General features: G+C 33.8%; 4 protein-coding genes across 4 annotated transcripts; 3 read left to right on the top strand and 1 right to left on the bottom strand.

Annotated features, from left to right (window-relative positions):
* The first annotated feature begins 400 nt into the window (after positions 1 to 400).
* Positions 401 to 2,420, top strand: LOC141680978 (protein FAR1-RELATED SEQUENCE 5-like). Its single transcript, XM_074487047.1, has 4 exons — positions 401 to 576; positions 717 to 1,683; positions 2,230 to 2,305; positions 2,391 to 2,420. Exons 1-4 carry the CDS (start codon positions 549 to 551, stop codon positions 2,418 to 2,420), a joined length of 1,101 nt encoding a protein of 366 aa, XP_074343148.1. The 5' UTR covers positions 401 to 548.
* A 10-nt stretch (positions 2,421 to 2,430) lies between these two features.
* LOC141677037 (protein FAR-RED ELONGATED HYPOCOTYL 3-like) lies at positions 2,431 to 5,177 on the top strand. Its single transcript, XM_074482766.1, has 3 exons — positions 2,431 to 2,488; positions 2,590 to 3,147; positions 3,561 to 5,177. Exons 1-3 carry the CDS (start codon positions 2,456 to 2,458, stop codon positions 4,146 to 4,148), a joined length of 1,179 nt encoding a protein of 392 aa, XP_074338867.1. The 5' UTR covers positions 2,431 to 2,455; the 3' UTR covers positions 4,149 to 5,177.
* A 2,237-nt stretch (positions 5,178 to 7,414) lies between these two features.
* LOC141680976 (uncharacterized) lies at positions 7,415 to 9,489 on the bottom strand. Its single transcript, XM_074487046.1, has 8 exons — positions 9,478 to 9,489; positions 9,259 to 9,375; positions 9,100 to 9,162; positions 8,913 to 8,993; positions 8,230 to 8,819; positions 7,941 to 8,118; positions 7,691 to 7,837; positions 7,415 to 7,579 (listed from the first exon to the last, which is right to left on the bottom strand). Exons 1-8 carry the CDS (start codon positions 9,487 to 9,489, stop codon positions 7,415 to 7,417), a joined length of 1,353 nt encoding a protein of 450 aa, XP_074343147.1.
* A 7,848-nt stretch (positions 9,490 to 17,337) lies between these two features.
* Positions 17,338 to 17,904, top strand: LOC141680975 (F-box/kelch-repeat protein At3g06240-like). The gene has a single exon (XM_074487045.1). The coding sequence runs from the start codon at positions 17,338 to 17,340 to the stop codon at positions 17,902 to 17,904; it is 567 nt and encodes a 188-aa protein (XP_074343146.1).
* Positions 17,905 to 19,085: the final 1,181 nt, after the last annotated feature.

Raw genomic sequence — 19,085 nt, 5'->3', positions numbered from 1 at the left:
AACAAAAAGAATCATTCCAAAGGCCTTCAACAACATAGTCAAGGCCTTGACAGAAACAATCTTAAGGTCTTGACACATTCAATTGCGATATTAAGGTATTGAGTGTCCAGAGTGAAAGTCTTGATCTTAGTAGGCACATATATATATATTAATATGTAAATAAGATTAAGGATTATTGTTATGTAAATAATGATGATTAGGCTCTCAAATATATATATATATAGAGGAAAGTTCAATGGAGTCCTAGTTTAATTGGAGACTTGGAGTCCTTAATCCTGACCATTCATTTCTGCTTAATCCTACGGTCATTATTTATAGTGTTTTTAATTCTTAATTAATAATTATAGGATTATAAAGATTCAGTATTGTCGTGACAGTTACATCAACGTGGTTATGGGATTCACTATCTTGTTTGTAGATATGAACTTACCTATCCGACTTTTTAGTATCCCACCTATTCTTATTCAACATCTAAACACTGGACTGGTTTTGCATTCTCCATTCTTTTACTCCTTGATTAAACCGTTGTTTTTTTTGGTTTAAAAAGCATGACTATGACTAACGTTGAAGAATCAGGTAAATCATCAGTAATTGATTTAAGCATAATCGTTTTTGATATACTATGTTTTGAATACAAATGTTGCAGTATCCTAGTGTGTTTCAATTAAAGAACCATTTATAGTGTTGTATTAATTAATTTTTTGGTTAAATATTAGGTTCTCAATCCCATCCTCATATTGAAAGCTCTGACTCTGAACAATCGGAATGTGAAAAAGATTCCGAAGAATCAGAATGTGAACAAGATTCTGAACAATCAAAAGGGGAGACCAGTAGTGAAAGCTCAGATGAAGATTTGGAGGAATCAAATAATGAAAATGGGTGTGAGTCTACATGTTTTGTTTCCGTGGATGGTAGAGAACTTTGGACACCAAAATGTGACAACAAGCACAAACCACAAACAAATCAGTATTTTTCAACTTTTGAAGAAGCTGTTAAATTTTATAAGGAATACGGCCGCGCTTGTGGATTTGCTGTTCGAAAGTCGACTAAGAGAACTAATGGTCGTGGTACTTTATTGGCCAGACAAGTTATTTGTAACCGTGGTGGCAATCCAGATAGGAGCACTTGTAAAGTATCAAGTGAAACTATTGGGAACGGGCCGAAGAAAACCAGACGAACAACATCTCGTAGATGTAATTGCAAAGCTCGGATAGTTTTGAAACCTGTAAGAACCGGAGGTTTGGTTATAATGGGTTTTAACGAAGAACACAATCATCCTCTAGCATCTGGAGCTGAGAAAATGTTTTTAAAATGCAACAGGAATGTATTTGTTCCTCACCAGAACCTTATAATGGATTGTGCAAGAGTCAATATAGGTGCAACAAAAGCATTCTCTTTAGCAAAAGAACGAGCTGGATCATATGAAAAAGTGGGTGCTACGTTAACCGATTTTAAGAATTTTGCTAGAGACGTAAAAGCTCGTATTGGAAAGCATGATTCTGATATGATTTTGGCCAAGTTTAAATTAAAGAAGGAGAGCTCTCAAAATACATTTTACTATGACTATAAGGTTGATAGGAAGGGCCACTTGACCGGTCTTTTTTGGACAGATGCAATTGGGCAAGCAAATTTTGATGTGTTTGGCGATATAGTTTCATTTGACCCTACTTTTCGGACTAATAGGTACGTACATATATTTCTATCTTTTATTTACTTGCCAATTTATAATTTTATTAAATGAAAGTCTATACTAGTTTGTGAGGTATCCATTTCATTGACGTGTTTTTGTTCCTCAATTAAACTAGTCAGTGTGGTACGTTATAATAATTTGTACATAATTATGTACGATTATAACTTAGAACTTGAAAAGATTAAATTCTAAATATCCACTTTAATTTATATATCCTTCTTTAAATGGTCATCTATTCTTATGCTTCTTACCGGGGACATCATACATTAGAAAATTTGAAGGTTAGTAATATATTAGTGGAATGTTTGATGCTAGTTATTATTTGGCAGATTTATATAACAGAATATTGTTCTATATGTGAATTATAAAGCATAAATACCCCATGCTCGCATACATATTTACATTTTAGCAGTACATATGATTACAAACAATTGTACTTAGAATTATGTAATATTATAGAGTTTATTTTAAATGCTCCACTTGAGATGCACATTATATAGTATGATGTCTGATTTGTGTTGCTTCTGCTCATATGGCAGATATAACATGGTATTTGTACCTTTTACCGCTGTTAACAATCATTGGAAGAATTTTACGTTTGCTGCTGGTCTATTGGCGAAGGAGAATTATAAAAATTTCAAATGGCTCATTAATACTTTTAAGAAAGTAATGGGTCGTGCCCCCCGTTGTGTAATTACAGATCAGTGTGATGCCATTAAAAAGGCTTTAAATAAGTGGTGGCGTCAAACAAAACATCGACTTTGTATGTGGCATATCATGAATAAGTTACCGACAAAGGTAAATTAAAATAATAAGTATGCATCTTTTAAATCATATGCTCATACATAAATCTTATGTCAAGTTTTTTCATTATTTTTTTTTTATTTTTTTTTATTAAGGTTGGTCCTGCTCTAGCTTCAGACAAGAAATTTATCCAGAAATTGAAGTCTGCAGTTTATTCAGATCATTTAACGCAAACAGAGTTTGTGGAACGTTGGAATGATGTCATTGTAGAATATAAATTGGAGTCTAATCCTTGGTTGACTGAAATGTTCAACAAACGCAATGAATGGATTCCAGCTTATTTTTCAGACATAGAAATGGCTGGTTTACTAAGAACTACTTCAAGGTCTGAGAGTTCTAATAGCTTTTTTCAGCACTTCCATGAAGGCGGTCACACATTAGTAGAATTCTATTCTAGTTTTGAGAGTGCCATGGACAAGCAACGTCTTAAGAATGCCCAAGATGACAAGAGATCTGATCAAATACCTTTCACTGATACCTCAATGAGCATTGAAGTAGATGCATTTAAGTTGTATACACTTGAACTCTATTATCTTGTCAGGGAAGAGATCAAAGCAGCTTGTTATCATACTAGTATGCCAGATATTACAAGAGATAATGAGCATCGTTATTTTAAAGTTAAAGATGATCTACTACATGATAAAATTTTTGAGGTATATTTCAGAATAGTCATTTCTCTATGGAAATATCGTAATATACTTAAGTTTTCCTGCATTATTATATGAATCTTCAATCTTATTTATAATTCATACTTTTGAGTTTAATGTCTATGACCTATAGTATGTGTTCGTGCTATATTTTTGGTAGTTTTGTGAAATCTTAGGTCTTCACTCTTATTCATGTTTCTCAGTGGTTCTGATGTCATTCGACACTGCCTTAGTATAGCATCTGACAACACGTGATGCTATTTCTCACATAGTCGACACGTGATATAGCTCTCTTCTGGCAAATTTGTTATGATATTAGTGTTTGAGCTACTTTGTTCCTTATTGTGAACAATAGAAAACAATTTTTTTAGAGTTTTGAATAATAATATATATCACCTCAAAGTTTGTCCCCTTCTCAGGTTTCAGTTAGACTAAGTGACAACTATGTGCAATGCAACTGCAAATTTTTCTTTCAAAGAGGTTACCTATGCAAACATGCATTTGCTGCTTTGCATCAGTGCGGTGTCAAGAAGATACCTCGTGAATTTGTAAAGCCACGCTGGACAAAAAATGCCTTGAAGCGTCACTCATTTCTCGGATCATCCCAAGTTGATGCTCTTTTCGAAAAGAGGGACAAAAAGAAGTTAAAAAGGACAAGGGCATGGTTTGAATTTCACAATTGTATGAATCATGCTGAAGAAGATGAGGAAAAGTTGGATTCATTTATCAGAGGCTTGCAAACAATTGCTTCTTCAATAACAAAAGATAGTGATAATAACATGGATCAGGGTAATGCTGAAAGAGTTGATAAGTTTATTGGCCCTATTCCAGATACGGAAATATCTGTTCAAATTCCACATGTAAGCAGAAACAAGGGAAGTGGCAGCCGGATTAAGAGCAGTCGGGAGATTGCAATTGAAGCAGGGAAGCGGAGGACGTGTAGTCGTTGTAAATTAGCAGCAGGCCACAATGCACGAAGTTGTCCACTAAACAAAGAATGTACTTAATAGATAAAAATTTGTGTTTGTACCGATGTTCATATGGAGTTTGGATGATTTTCAATATTGACTATTTCCTTTTTTTATTCATGTGCACACCAAAATATTTTCGGTAACTTTTAGTAATACCTAATTATTTATTTGCAGATCAATATATTTTTATTTGCAGATTTTTTTTACTTGCAGTACATAGATTGTTGGGTGCACAACATTGTTTCGTGGGTGCAGAACTTAAAAATTAAGAAGCTTAAAACGTGAAAAATCAGCAGTGTCAAGATTTAATATCATTGTAATTGTCAAGTATTAAGTTGTATTAATAATAATTCATGGTCATGTCGTTTCGGGTCGAGAAGTATCTCCATTCTCACTTTTAATAATATTGTTTGTTTTTTTGGTTTTCGGCTTATTTTTACAGCAAATTTCACCATAACAAGTAGCCATTTTTCAGCTGCGTTTCGGGTCAGATTTTGGCGGGTTATTAATCATTTTTCAGCAGTGTTTCTGGTTATTTTCTGTTGTGTTTTTCATCAGATTTGTGCAGTGTTTCTGATCATTTTTCAGCAGTTTTTCTGACAATTTTCTGCAGCGTTTCTAGTTAATTTTCTGCAGATTTTTTTTTTATCATTTTTCAGCAGCACTTCTAAACATTTTTCTGCAGGTTTTGAATTATTTTTTCTGCAGATTTTCTGAAATTTTTATGGGATTTTTCAGCAGATTTTCTGGTATTTTCACAGGAGATTTCAGCAAACCAAGTAGCCATTTTTCAGCTGCGTTTCGGGGCATATTTTGGCGGGTTTTTGATCTTTTTTCAGCAGTGTTTCTGGTAATTTTCTGCCGTGTTTGTCATTAGTTTTGTGCAGTATTTCTGATCATTTTTCAGCAGCTTTTCTGACAATTTTCTGCAGCATTTCTAGTCAATTTTCTGCATATTTTTTTTATCATTTTTCAGCAACACTTCTGGACATTTTTCTGCATATTTGGAGTTATTTTTTCTGCAGATTTTCTGAAATTTTTATGGGATTTTTCAGCAATTTTTCTGAAGATTTCAGGTGCTTTTGGAGCAGATTTTCTGGTATTTTCACAGGAAATTTCAGCAAACCAACTAGCCATTTTTAAGCTGCCTTTCGGGGCAGATTTTGACGGGGTTATTAATCATTTTTCAGCAGTGTTTCTGGTTATTTTCTGTTGTGTTTTTCATCAGTTTTGTGCAGTGTTTCTGATCATTTTTCAGCAGTTTTTCTGACAATTTTCTGCAGCGTTTCTAGTCAATTTTCTGCAGATTTTTTTTTTATCATTTTTCAGCAGCACTTCTAAACATTTTTCTGCAGGTTTTGAATTATTTTTTCAGCAGATTTTCTGAAATTTTTATGGGATTTTTCAGCATATTTTCTAAAGATTTTCAGGTGCTTTTGGAGCAGATTTTCTGGTATTTTCACAGGAGATTTCAGCAAACCAAGTAGCCATTTTTCAGCTGCGTTTCGGGGCATATTTTGGCGGGTTTTTGATCTTTTTTCAGCAGTGTTTCTGGTAATTTTCTGCCGTGTTTGTCATTAGTTTTGTGCAGTATTTCTGATCATTTTTCAGCAGCTTTTCTGACAATTTTCTGCAGCATTTCTAGTCAATTTTCTGCATATTTTTTTATCATTTTTCATCAACACTTCTGGACATTTTTCTGCAGATTTTGAGTTATTTTTTCTGCAGATTTTCTGAAATTTTTATGGGATTTTTCAGCAATTTTTCTGAAGATTTCAGGTGCTTTTGGAGCAGATTTTCTGGTATTTTCACAGGAAATTTCAGCAAACCAACTAGCCATTTTTAAGCTGCCTTTCGGGGCAGATTTTGACCGGGTTTTGATCATTTTTCAGCAGTGTTTCTTGTAATTTTATTCCGTGTTTTTCATCAGTTTTGTGTAGTGTTTCTGATCATTTTTCAACAGCATTTCTAGTCATTTTTCTGCAGATTTTTTTATCATTTTTCAGCAACACTTCTGGACATTTTTCTGCAGATTTGGACATGATATTTCAAGAAAAATCCTATTTTATTTGTCTTAGTTGGATGTAACTATATTTAGCAAGAATATTTTCTTTAGAGTTGCAATGCTTAAAGGTAATATTTCTTTAGTCAAATTCAATTTTTTTTATTAACAAACTAGTTTTGGTGTGCAGATTATCAATGCACTTCTAAGCCACAGAGAAATCCCGGATACAGAAGACATAAACAAATTATGAGAAAACGCTCTTGATACTGTAAAAACTAATCAGTTAACCCCAACATGGCCATGGATCCTGGTCTTGTCTCTGACATAAAATCTGAAGACTACATCAGTTACCTTTGTGCCATGAACTAGACAATCATGCTTTTTGCACGAAGAACTGAGTTTTCATGTGAAAATTCAACTCTTGATTTTTCTTTAGCGGTTTATGTGGTGCAGAACATTTGTTTTGTTTGGGTGCAAAACATTTTTCATTTTTCTAAATATTTGGTGCAGAAGTTTAATACAACTTACATGGCTTGTAGCGGATAGTACAACATAAGCAAGAGGTATTATTATTATCATGCTTGTTGATGACTGGTAGGTACATCACTACCACTAAATTAAAATCCATCTGAATTAAATTCAAACTGGTATACCTATAAATTTCCAAAGTAAATCCAAGGTCTACAATTTCCATCAATACAACCAAATGAAAGCAAAATGTTACAGTATAATAGTAGAGCTTAATGCTATCAGAATTAACATTCAATCCGCGCAACAATAAAAACTCAAAGTACATTTGTTTTTCCTTAGCCGGTCATGCAACCAAGATTTTTCCCTTAGCCAAATTTGCAGCTCCTTCCAAAATACCATTCTTTTTGGTATTTTCACTCCATGTCAACAGACTGTGACAATAGATCATTCTTAATTTTTTCAGCAGTGCTTGTTGGTTTTCCTGCATAATGACACACATTTTAATTCATTTATTTACTACAATGTACATTAACATTAAATAGAAGTTAAAAACGATTAAATATACCTTTTCCACACGGAGGCCAACCTTCCAGGCACACAAGCTGCCCATGTATGTCTCCATGTGTCTCATTACAAAGATACCGCAGTCAACAAAGTTCATTTCTGTTTGCCATCCCATCCTATGAACTCTGGGTTGCAAATTATTAATCTCGCTCTCTTTTGGCAGGTCATAAATTGAAATCCAGTGACAAAAAAAATCATGCTGCATTCGTTAATATCACAAAATAATTAGAGTTTGTCGAAGGATGTTCCAACCTCCATTCATCTAAAAGTTCTTAAATCCTACACATACCAGACGTGCTGGTAGATCACCATACGTTTCCTCCACTCCAGCAGTTTGGACTCTATTATCAATAATCTCTAATCGTGTTTTCTTCATGTTATAGCATATGATATAGTGATGGCCCGAATCGTAAATAGGAAAAAAAAACTAGAAAATTTACAGGAGAAATGTTTTAGTTAATTAAATTATAATGTGGCACATGAAAAAAAAGCCAAAAAAATGAGTAGATAAAGAAATTATACACTTTATCCATCTTACCATATCAAAGTCTTTCACATCGTACTGCTTATTATGCATCTCATTAACCATTTTGATGACAAGGTCCATGTTGTCATCAAATGCAGCAAAACGACTCATCTTTGAATAATCATCACCTACACCAACATCCATCCTCAAGGGTCCGTACTGCATTAACATATATGGCACATAATTACTATTTTTCACATAATGCAGAAGAAATAATAATTTGGACTAATAAGATTATTTTATTTAGTTAAAAATCACATACAGTGGTTTCGGTGGTCATGAAAAGACGTAAAGGTGAAGAATCAGCTTTAAGTATCTCATTCTCGTTTAATAGGTAGGTCCATGTATCAATCACCGTGGTCTCAACCAATTTATTGTCTCGCAGTGACTGAAAGTGTGCTTTTGTACACTTTCTGCCCTCCCATTCAAATAAGTAATCCCTGAAAAATACACATTGATCCATTGGTCCAGGTTAGGCCATCTATACTAGCTAGATAGAATATATGCGTTATAAATGCATAGCACATAAAAAATTTATAGAATACACTAACCTTTTATTCCGCCTATTCAGGAAAAGCCACTTCCATACATTCCTCTCCTCAGTCGTTATAACATGGCTACTCACATCAACAACTCTGCTCACGTACGGAGACCTACATAGATGTGATACTTTTACCTCTCGGTGCGGTCTCACCATTTTTGTAGTTACAATTCTTTTATCTCCCACCCTATAATGTGCACCCTTCTCATCAACAACTTTAGGCACAGGTTGTCCTTTACCTACTAAACTCACTGAACCTGAACTTCCTTGTAGTTGTGAATTACCAATGCCCTTTAGATCACTGGGGAGGTTTTTGGGCGTCAACTGTGACAACCCCAAAGAATAGCTAGGTACGAAATCTGAATTATCTAGTATTGCAGATTTTTTACCAGCATCGTGAACTACATTACCAACTAATAATTTCTTGGCTATAGGACTAGTTGCTTCAAACATCTTTAAATATTGGCTATATTCCTTCTTCAGTTTTGCAAGGCGCAAATTTTGAGGAAATAGTGCTAATGATACTTCACAATTATTCAAGCACCTTTCATACACATGAACAAATTCCTTCAGATTTTTTTCAAAAGATGTCATGTATGGCTGCCAGAACATAAATATAAATATATTACATGTAACCATATGTTTAAATCGCATCAAATTCAAAAACACAGATAATTGTTTAATTAAACATACCTCCTCCTCAAAATGCTTATCAATTTCTAGCTCAACACGTGTTTGTGTGTTCTGCACCATATCAATTCCAAGTCCAAACATCTACAAGTATAGACCAGGTAATGTTAAATTTAACATGTCCCCCCATGAATTATATAATATATTTAATTTCTTAAAAATGAATAATGGATTAAATTTTAAATTTCACCAAATCTGTATTCTTTCTTGTCACTATCTCGATGTCCTCGCAATCACTTCTTTCTAATACAACCTATTTGCAAGTACGATAGATTAGAATATTAATCCCAATATGATAAATGATGTAAAAAATGTAAAGAAAAAATACAGTCATATCATTATCATTCACCTCTGGCTCAATGTCCTTCAAGATTCCTGCTCTTTCTAATTTCTTCTCATCATTCGAAATTGCCTCATTTTCGAGTACAACATCCACTTTCCTGCCTTTGTACTGTAACACTTGTTCCTGCAGTACAATAATTTTACAAATCAAAAAATTATATGTACGTTAACTACGAGGTTTATGTATAAATAAATAAGTATGAATTAATACTTAAATTGTGAAAACCTTATCATACATACATAAACTAATGTGTTTAATCAGTAAACTAAGTTGTGCTGGTGCAAAGAGATTAATATTTGGAAATCAATTTACAAAAAAAGCGAACAGATTTTTCTACTCAAACATGATAAGAGGTTACCCCAAAATCCATGTCCATAATTTGTTCCTCTATATAAAAATTATCCGTGTCATTAAAAAATTCATCATTCTCAGCATTTGCCATCAAATTTACACCATTAGTGTGTACTGTTTGTTCCTGTAGCAAGATTTATTAAGAAACAAATAAATCAATTATCGGCACAGTACATAATCAGTATGTGCATTACGTAACTACGATATTTAATTTACATCAACATTTTTTTTAGAACCCATTGTATAAGCTTCTTCAATGTCAGTCATGTCTTTCGTCCCATTATCGTTCTCCATATTATCTATGACAACCAAGTCTTGCATCGTCAACCCAATATTTTGTCCAGAATCCTGCAACTTGTTATACAAAAAGAATTTAAATTTATTTCAAACCACCCTTTAATAACATTATTCATTTATTACCTCCGCTTCACTGCTTATCGTGTTATCTCTGACCTGCGTGCATATAATTTGAAACAGATTAAAAACATAACATTAACATAACACATATATTGAACCAAATAAAAGAATGACTTGCTTCCTTACATTTATCCCATCACGTAATTTAAGTAATATACCCTCTCCAAAACATTTTTTTTCTGTATCAACTTTTTGACGTTCGCGTATAAGCATGTCTGACCAAGCACGGTAAGCTGGATAGGTTGTAGGAACACGAACAGTGTCCCTGTTCCGTATTTTGCACACATACAAATACTAAAAAGACAAATAACTATTATTATCATATTACTACCATTTAACGTACACCATGTATACAATTTCAAACAACTGTAACTTACAATGAGAAAAGCCAATGGTCCTGCAAAATGCCTCTTTGTATTTGCAGCCCAATAAGTATGTGTCTTTTTTAACTTCTCAACTAGAATCTGACACCAGTTATATTTGCCACAGTTTTCAATATTTCCAGAAAATCTTAGTATATCTCTCTTTAGAAATAGATTTTGATTTGATTCGATGAAGAAATTATAAAGCATGACTAGGAAATTCCACTTGAAGTTTGTATCTGCTTGACGATTTTCAAGAATCTTGTCTCTAACCATCAATGGTGAAATTTGGGAACTTACAAAACCAGAAAACTGTTCAGCCCAAATGTCACATACTGCGCTATCCTCATTGCATATAATTATTTCATCCCCAATTGGCAAACCCATAACACTATGCATGACCCGATCATCTATTTTAATAACCCCAGCTTTTAGCTTAACTGAACAAGATTTACCATCGAATGACTCAGCAATATTATAACCAAGATTGTGTGCATAATGCTCCATTCGAAAATGCAATAACTCACCAAATCCCGTTGATTTCACCCATTCCACTTGCTATTTTGACAAATTTCCTATAACATCTCTCATTATAGATGGAGAGAACTTTTTTTGAATATACCGCTTATATATCCTTACCTTTTTTTTCTTGTGGTTTGTCTTTGGTGTAATGCTCTTTGCCCTCCTTCCTACAACCTCCTTTGCTCTTTTTGAAAACAAACTTCTCTTCCTAACATTAGCACTTGCTTCAACCTGTATAGCCGCCAAATAAAAAAAATACATTAATTTATATACAATACAATTTTAAAAAAAATACTTCTATTTATTTTAAAAATAATGGTAGTTCAAACTTTTGAAGAACTTGCCTTATCTTTCTTTTTCAATGCATGTAAGTGTACCCCACTCCTAATTTGATCTTCCGTGTTTATTATATACAAACTTCTTTGATTAGTGTCCTGCATCACATCAAAAATATATCAAATTAGAACATTGAAGCTTAATTAGATTTGTAACAATATGCAATTTATCATTTCTGCAACATATCAGAGATGAAGTGAAAACCTCCTCTCCCCTTGTCCTTTTTCTACTTTTTAATTTAAGTCCACGTATGCCTTGGGGGACCTCATTTATACGTCTGTTCATACCGGTCTTCATCATTATTCGTGTCAACGTCAACTTACTGCCCCTAATACCATCATCTGCTGGAACTGATTTATATCTATTGTCAAATATTTCACCCGGGATAACAAAACCATCATCTTCATCACTTAAGTCAAAATTTTGCTCATGTCTAAAGATTTTTCTTTCTCCTCCCACATCTATTTTATCAAGAGCATCTCTACTGTTTCCTGCAACTACATTCTTACCGAATACACATGCATTACTGTCACGACTACTGCGGTACATGGACACCTTATTAGCTCTTTGAACAGTTCTTTTGCTTGATCCTGAACTTAAGTCAATGTATACATGCTTTTCCTTTGGCCCTCTGTACAGCCAAGGGCTTTTAATTAATCTCCCACTCCTCCTTTGCCCTGTAATCGAAAGAGTATACAAGTGTTAGTCTACAAATTTTATAGAGAAACATAATCACCAAACCTTACCATCTGTCCAAAAAAAGTACTGCAAGACTAAAATTTTGCTAAACTCGAACTACAATACATAATCAATTACGTATAAGGGTGCAGTACTTCTTTACACCCAAACAAAACAATGTTTAACAATTTTGGTTTACTAAATCTCACTAAACTCACTTAAAAGTACATTAATCAAATTAAAGTAGATTGGATTAACAATATAAAGGTGCAGGTGCAGTACGTGATGGGATATTGCAATTAAGTGTGTACATGAATACTGAAATACCTTCGCTCATGCCTGCTCCAGTTCTGCAATTCAGTTTTGTTCCACAAAGAAATTAGTTATGCACTCTCTTTCCATCTCTAAGAAGAAGTTGTATAATGGGTTAGTGGATAAATTATAAATTGTAACCGCTATATGACATGAGCGCGGGGTTTTCGATAGAAATTGATGGTTATGCAGAACACTGCCCCAACATAAAATACATTTTTTACAAAAATTAGAATTATTTTCATTTAATCTGAACCATTGATTGAAATGTTAATCCAACGGTGTTTAAGCAAGTCTCCAAGAACTCCAAAAACATTATAACTCCATAGAACCCACCTCTATATAATTAATGTATTTTTACCCTAAACCCTAAGTCCTAAATTTAAAGAAAAATGACCGATAATAACCCTTCGGTCGATTTTATCCATTTTTATTTAAATTTACGATCGTTTTTCGGCCGATCCACGTGGTCGGTATAATATGCGACCGAAGTAGTCATTTTAGCCTCGCGAAATTTTTGGGTTAAGTTTAATACGGACCAAATTGTACCGACTAGTTTTGAATGATACAGTCGTTATACTTAAATTATTTTTTAATTATAGTTAAAAATATTGGGGAACGTGGAGTTCGACACACACTTAAATGCTCCCGTAAACTATAGTTACATAATTTTTTTTTTAATTATTTAATTTTAAATAAAAATTCAATGTTTAAATACAAAGAACGAAAAATTAAAAAATAAATTATGGAAGTATACTTTATATTCACCTTAAAATGCGTGCCATCTATTAAAAAAATATGTAGAAAATTGAATGGGACAGAAGCAGTAATAAACAATTAACTAAAAACTACTAATTAGCGCCACCATCGTATTCGTGGCCACCGTCATCTTCGTGGCCATCATTTCCATCGTCCCCTTCCCGGTCATGCTCCTCATTTTCGTCCTCCTCTTTTCCCTCCTCGCTGCTGGTGGTGGTGTCATCTCTGCCTTCTTCAGCCCCCCTTATAGCCTAAAATACAGTTGAGTTAAAACGCCTCAAAATAACACTATTAGGCCTAAATTGAGAAATTTTATGATTTTACCTCTTTGTGCTCCACCTTATACTTTTCCAGATTAGGGTGAGTAAGGTCCCGACATAACGGGTCACCTCTCCAAGAAGGGTAGCTGAGAAGACGGTGACATAATTGTCTACATTGTTATGCATATCAAGCATGACCTGGGCAATGACATTTACTCTCTTGTATGTGGGTTCCTGATGGTATTTGGATGTATTTCCTGCTACACCTTCCATTATATCCGGACCACGTTGTAAAAAATACCATCCGGCATAATAGATCCACGTGCGGGTTGGCTACAAGATGCGGCATCATCACCACGTCGAGCTTTATAATTCGCAGAAAGATCAGGGAGGCGTGAAGATGCCGAAATTTTTGGAAAACTAGGTAGCTCTTTTTTGGGAGGCCTTGTCATTACCGGTGCAACTGCCTCGAGCCACCATTGGATAGGATGTCCAGCTGCCTCTACCTTTCGGGCATTGCATCCAATGCATCCCGATTCTTGTACTTAATATTTTAAAAAATAAATGCTCGATGCGTAAAATCCAAAAATATGTACTAAAAACTATCAAAAATTTCTTATATATTCATGAGCTTTTGCACCGGCATTATGCTTTTTATTTTGCTCCTTGCGATTCCCGGATTCAAAGAGCAATGTTGGTGGGATGAAATTTGCAATGGTCTCGTGCATCCTTCCACCATTCATTATCACCGCGATTGACCTCTGACAACGGCAAACCCCTCTTATCGGCATCAGAGTATGCCTTTGATTTCACCTCGTTCAGTTTTTTTATTGCATTCATGTGTGTTACAAAATCTTTGTAAACATTGACCTTACTGAGAGTAATCTTATATAGCTATAAGCTTGTAATACTTCTGCAAAAGATAAGTTGTTGATTCAATTATGATATTCAAAATATGATGAAACACACACACAGACACACAAATGCTATATATATATGTAACGTGACTTAAACTCCTTAATCACTTTGTTAACAAAAGTTGGCATCCTGGGGGCCAATGTACTTGCAAAAATTTATTTAAAGGTCCTTTTCACATCAGAGTTCTTGATACTATATTTAGTAGTCAAAATTTCGCACTTGTCAATATTTATATGTGCCAATAAAGAAGTCAAAACCATTACCAATAGATATACTTACTGTCCTTTCTCGATACCGATCAAAATTGGATGGGGGGCTTATTTCCCCAACAACCTTTTGAGTGTGTCTCGGATAGAGGTGTATAATTAGGTTATTGTGCTTGTCACGGTACTTGGCGCTCTATCTCCTCGCCCGGCATCAATATCTCATCCTCCTCGGGTTCATCCCACAAAGAACGTGAGGATCTCCCCTAGAACCACCACCTTTGTCCCACCAGCACCACATGTGCCACCACCAGCACTACTTCTGCCCCTACGTAGCCTATGAGGCGTGTTTATTTGGGTCCTTGATTCTTTGCACGTCTCCCCCACCAGCCTCTTGCCTTTATCTTTTACCATCAACGCCGAAATAATGACAAGAAAAGCTCCGATCACAACAACATACCAAAATACGCCCTGCATTGCATAGGACCAAAACCAAAGTGATAACACACACGAAGTACTACACTTACCATATATTAATAAATTTGACATATATTAACGCCAATTTGACATATTGACTCAAAAATCAACATCTTTGTAATAAAATGTAAATTTAATGAAGCCTAAATTTGTAATTTTATAAACTCAAAAATGACAAAAAAAACTATATATTTAATCCCATGCATATCAACTATTTTTACACTTCAAGTCAACATAACGATATTCCTCATATCGATCTTCGTATCTTTTGCCTTCCTTATGCCCTTGAACAACTCGTTCTACATGTCCAACATCCTTTGACCGTTATCATCCTTTCGACCATCATCACATGGTCGGGACAGGTTTTGGGGAGAGTCATTTGCACTATCATTCAATTCAAATGTTCTCGTTCTAGGATTATCTAGTTTTTGATCGTCTAATGCCCTCATCCGCGTATAAATCTGATTGTTATCTTCTTGATGATCTTGAGGGCGATGATAATTCTGAGTAAAAAATGATGTATGAATTTCCTTAGACATGGGTGCATAACCGATGTGAAAGACTATGACTTTTCTCCACACCCACCTAGACATCGGTGCAGAACCGATATTTATTAACCATTTTCCTGTAATGAGAGTTCTATTATGCACCTGTTTAAACTCTTTCTCCGAATTTCTCCCCATCGAGAATATTCTTTTTGTATGAAGTTGAGAATTTCCATTATTTCGGCTGAATCATAACATGCGGCGGTGTGGCACGTGACTCCTTGAGCCTATAGGGAATGAACAAGTTCCAATAAGTTTCTGAAAATATCTCGGGAAAAAACTTGACCAATTCACCAAGTGAGAATCATAAATTTATTTGAAATGAAATTAGTCACTTTTGTTAAATTTCACAGTTACCTTTGCATCATCCATTTTATGGTTATTTTATTCAGGTTATATTGAAACATGCTGAAAATTCTTCTGAAAATAAAATAAGTGTGAAAGAAGCAACCAATGTGATAATGCATTCACGCTTTTAAAATTATGGCATAGAATACGCGGATTAATAGCCCTCTGTTTTTTTACCAAATCTATATCTAACAGTTAGTAAAGCACACACTTCTTATAAAAAAAAGTTATCGTCCTTATATTGATATCTCTAGTAGGAATATGAAGAAAGATAAATTTGAGTAACATGGGTTTCACTCTTGAAACTTTATCATCTAATTCTTTCTTAAAGTAAGAATTCATTGTTACCCAGTCGTAGGATGGGGCAAATTTCAAGGATGACTATCTTCTTTCATCTCTAAGATCATACCCAGATAAAAATAGTACACGTACGAAATTAATTTCCAAAATAGTTATAAAAAATTTTGTTGGCTACATGTAAATGAAATCCGGAATTCACACTAATAACACCCTTTCAAATTATTTCATATTGCCCCTTCACCCATGTCACGTCATTTTATAACATTTTTTTTCTAATTTTTGTGCGTCTAGTATTACTCATCTAAGAATACTTGCAAACCCTTGTTGAGAAGAAAATGAAATTAACTTGAAAATGGTAATTAGCAGGATGTTGTGTGAAAATTGGGTTAAAAATATTAATAATGATAATAGGAAACAAAATGATTTATTGAGGTCGTATTGTAACATATTGTCATATATTATTAAATTTTAATTTACAATTAATTTTAGAAAATATTAAACGAATTCTAATTAGAGAAATAAATTTTGAAATTGTGTCAAAATTGTTATAGATATAAATTGATACTATTTAATACCCAAAACAGACTTTTGAAAAAAAATGCTGTTAGACTAGGGTTTTGGATTAGGGTTTTTATCACTACATATATAAGTAGGACCATCCTTTTATCTAGACATCATTCAGCCACCAAACATCATTCCGCCACCAAACTACTTTCTATTCCTTCAGACAATGAGATCTAAGAAATTCAAGCCAATGGCAAGTCATGAAAGCACAAACCCTGACACCATCCCTTTCATTCCAGAAGAAATCATGTACAACGTGTTTTTAAGGCTGACAGTGAGGGATCTTTCCCGATGTAAGGGAGTTTGCAACTCATGGCGGTCTATAATTTCTAGTTCCCATTTTATCAAAACTCACCTCTCTAAATCAACTAATGACCCTCATTTACTCAACATCGTCTCCTTTCTAGTTATACACCTTTTAATTCGGATCTTCAGCTAAAAAGTTGTTCCATATATTCACTGCTTAATGAGCCTCACAATATTGAAGCCCTTGAGCTTGAATATCCGGATACAATCACCTATGTAGTAGGTTACTGTAATGGGTTGATTTGTTTAACAGGTCGCGGTAACTACGTTTTCTTTGGAACCCATCCACAAGAAATTCAAGAAAACTACCTATGCTTGATACGATTACTTGTCGTTATAAGCATATAACCTATGGGTTTTGCTACAATGAATTAGCCGATGATTTTAAAGTATTTGCGGTCGCTACCACCTGATTGTGAAACATGAAATGTCAGTTTATAGCTCAAAATCTGACTCTTGGAGATTGATTGGAGATTTTGTTTCTTATAAGCTGCCGTCTGGAGGGTACTTGGGAAATGGAGCTATGCACTGGCTTGTCACTCCCAATCTGCAGCTTAAAGACGTCCCACAAAGGTTTCCTTATATTATTTCTCTTGATGTAATAAGGGATACATTTCGAGAAGTTATGCTGCCAAACTGTGGAGAAGCTATAATGACATGGAGTGTGGGCACTTTCTGTGAAAACCTTTGTGTGCTCCGCAAGATGTCCCTTGATGCCCGTGTCGAGTTATGGGTAATGAGAGATTGTGGTGATCAAGATTCATGGATAAAATTGTTCACCATCCCACATATGGATAGGCTAAATCGCAGCCTTTATGTTACACCTACACCTATCTGCACTTCTGTAAATGGTGATATTATGCTTCTTGTGGATTCAACCATAGTACTCTACGACACAAAGGATAACACATTCAGGGATCTGCTAAACAACAGAAGTTGTCTGAGTTCAAAAGTGTATACCTATGTTGAGAGTTTAGTTTCACCCAGCTTGTAAACATCAGCAAGTGAAAAGAAATGAAAATATTTATATTTACATGTTTTTTATATTACTTTCTTCAGACTACTGTGATTAGGGGAAGACTTAAGAAATTGTATGTATAAAACCTAATTTATAATATGCATAGTAAAAGTTTATATTTATATTGATTGATTTATTTAATTACAAAAGATTCAAATGTATTATGTAATATTACATTTTATCTATCATATTCTATGATGGGGTGTGTTTTCCTGTGTTAGGGTTGCTATTCTAATATGCAACAAGTTGCTTGTATTCACACCTATGTGGTGATATTATGTTCAAATTATAAAAACTAAAATGACATATATTTTAGAAAATTGTCCATATATATATATGTATTTGTGGTTTCTATATTCAATGCATTCTTATAGATGCATGTAATATCTGAAACTATTCATAAAACATAAATTTCTTAGAATCCCATATTTAGGCCGTGCAGATTTTTTTATGAACCACTATAGTTTAAATTTTTAATAAAAATTGGTCGTATTGAAATATTTAATTATTTGAGTAAGATTTTATATGTTCTTTCCCGAGTTATTAGTATAAAAATTATTTTGTCTAAAATATTCATATGACTACATACTCATGTACTCTAAATGTGTTCATATGAGGATATATCGTGCATGTTAATAATCTAGCTAGACATTATATGGTATAAACTGCAAAAGTCAAATCTTGTGTCTTCAAAAATATAAAATTCTGTATTACTTTTTTCCATTATAACACACACATATATATATATATATATATCATTCTTTCTTTACATATATGCTTTTATTTAATATAGAATATATAATTAATGTATTTTTACCCTAAACCCTAAGTCCTAAATTTAAAGAAAAATGACCGATAATAACCCTTCGGTCGATTTTATCCATTTTTTATTTAAATTTACGATCATTTTTCGGCCGATCCACGTGGTCGGTATAATATGCGACCGAAGTAGTCATTTTAGCCTCGCGAAATTTTTGGGTTAAGTTTAATACGACCAAATTGTACCGACTAGTTTTGAATGATACAGTCGTTATACTTAAATTATTTTTTTAATTATAGTTAAAAAATATTGGGGAAACGTGGAGTTCGACACACACTTAAATGCTCCCGTAAACTATAGTTACATAAATTATTTTTTTAATTTTTTAATTTTAAAT

The sequence above is a fragment of the Apium graveolens genome, chromosome 8, assembly GCF_009905375.1.
Source record: "Apium graveolens cultivar Ventura chromosome 8, ASM990537v1, whole genome shotgun sequence".
Classification (NCBI taxonomy): domain Eukaryota; kingdom Viridiplantae; phylum Streptophyta; class Magnoliopsida; order Apiales; family Apiaceae; genus Apium; species Apium graveolens.
Note: the sequence above shows the minus strand (reverse complement) of the source record. Positions and strands in the feature narration are given on the sequence as shown.

Bases quoted from the DNA above. Each gene is read 5' to 3' on its own strand.
- LOC141677037 (XM_074482766.1), top strand. From the start codon at position 2,456: ATGTGGCATATCATGAATAAGTTACCGACAAAG. The intron at 2,489-2,589 runs GTAAATTAAAAT...TTTTTTATTAAG, and splicing joins TGAATAAGTTACCGACAAAG to GTTGGTCCTGCTCTAGCTTC. The intron at 3,148-3,560 runs GTATATTTCAGA...TCCCCTTCTCAG, and splicing joins TACATGATAAAATTTTTGAG to GTTTCAGTTAGACTAAGTGA.
- LOC141680978 (XM_074487047.1), top strand. From the start codon at position 549: ATGACTATGACTAACGTTGAAGAATCAG. The intron at 577-716 runs GTAAATCATCAG...GTTAAATATTAG, and splicing joins GACTAACGTTGAAGAATCAG to GTTCTCAATCCCATCCTCAT. The intron at 2,306-2,390 runs GCGAAGGAGAAT...GTGTAATTACAG, and splicing joins CGTTTGCTGCTGGTCTATTG to ATCAGTGTGATGCCATTAAA.
- LOC141680976 (XM_074487046.1), bottom strand. The intron at 8,994-9,099 runs GTGAAATTTAAA...CTATACTTGTAG, and splicing joins CAAGAAAGAATACAGATTTG to ATGTTTGGACTTGGAATTGA. The intron at 7,580-7,690 runs GTAAGATGGATA...TAAATTTTCTAG, and splicing joins ATGTGAAAGACTTTGATATG to TTTTTTTTTCCTATTTACGA.
- LOC141680975 (XM_074487045.1), top strand. From the start codon at position 17,338: ATGTCAGTTTATAGCTCAAAATCTGACTCTTGGAGATTGATTGGAGAT.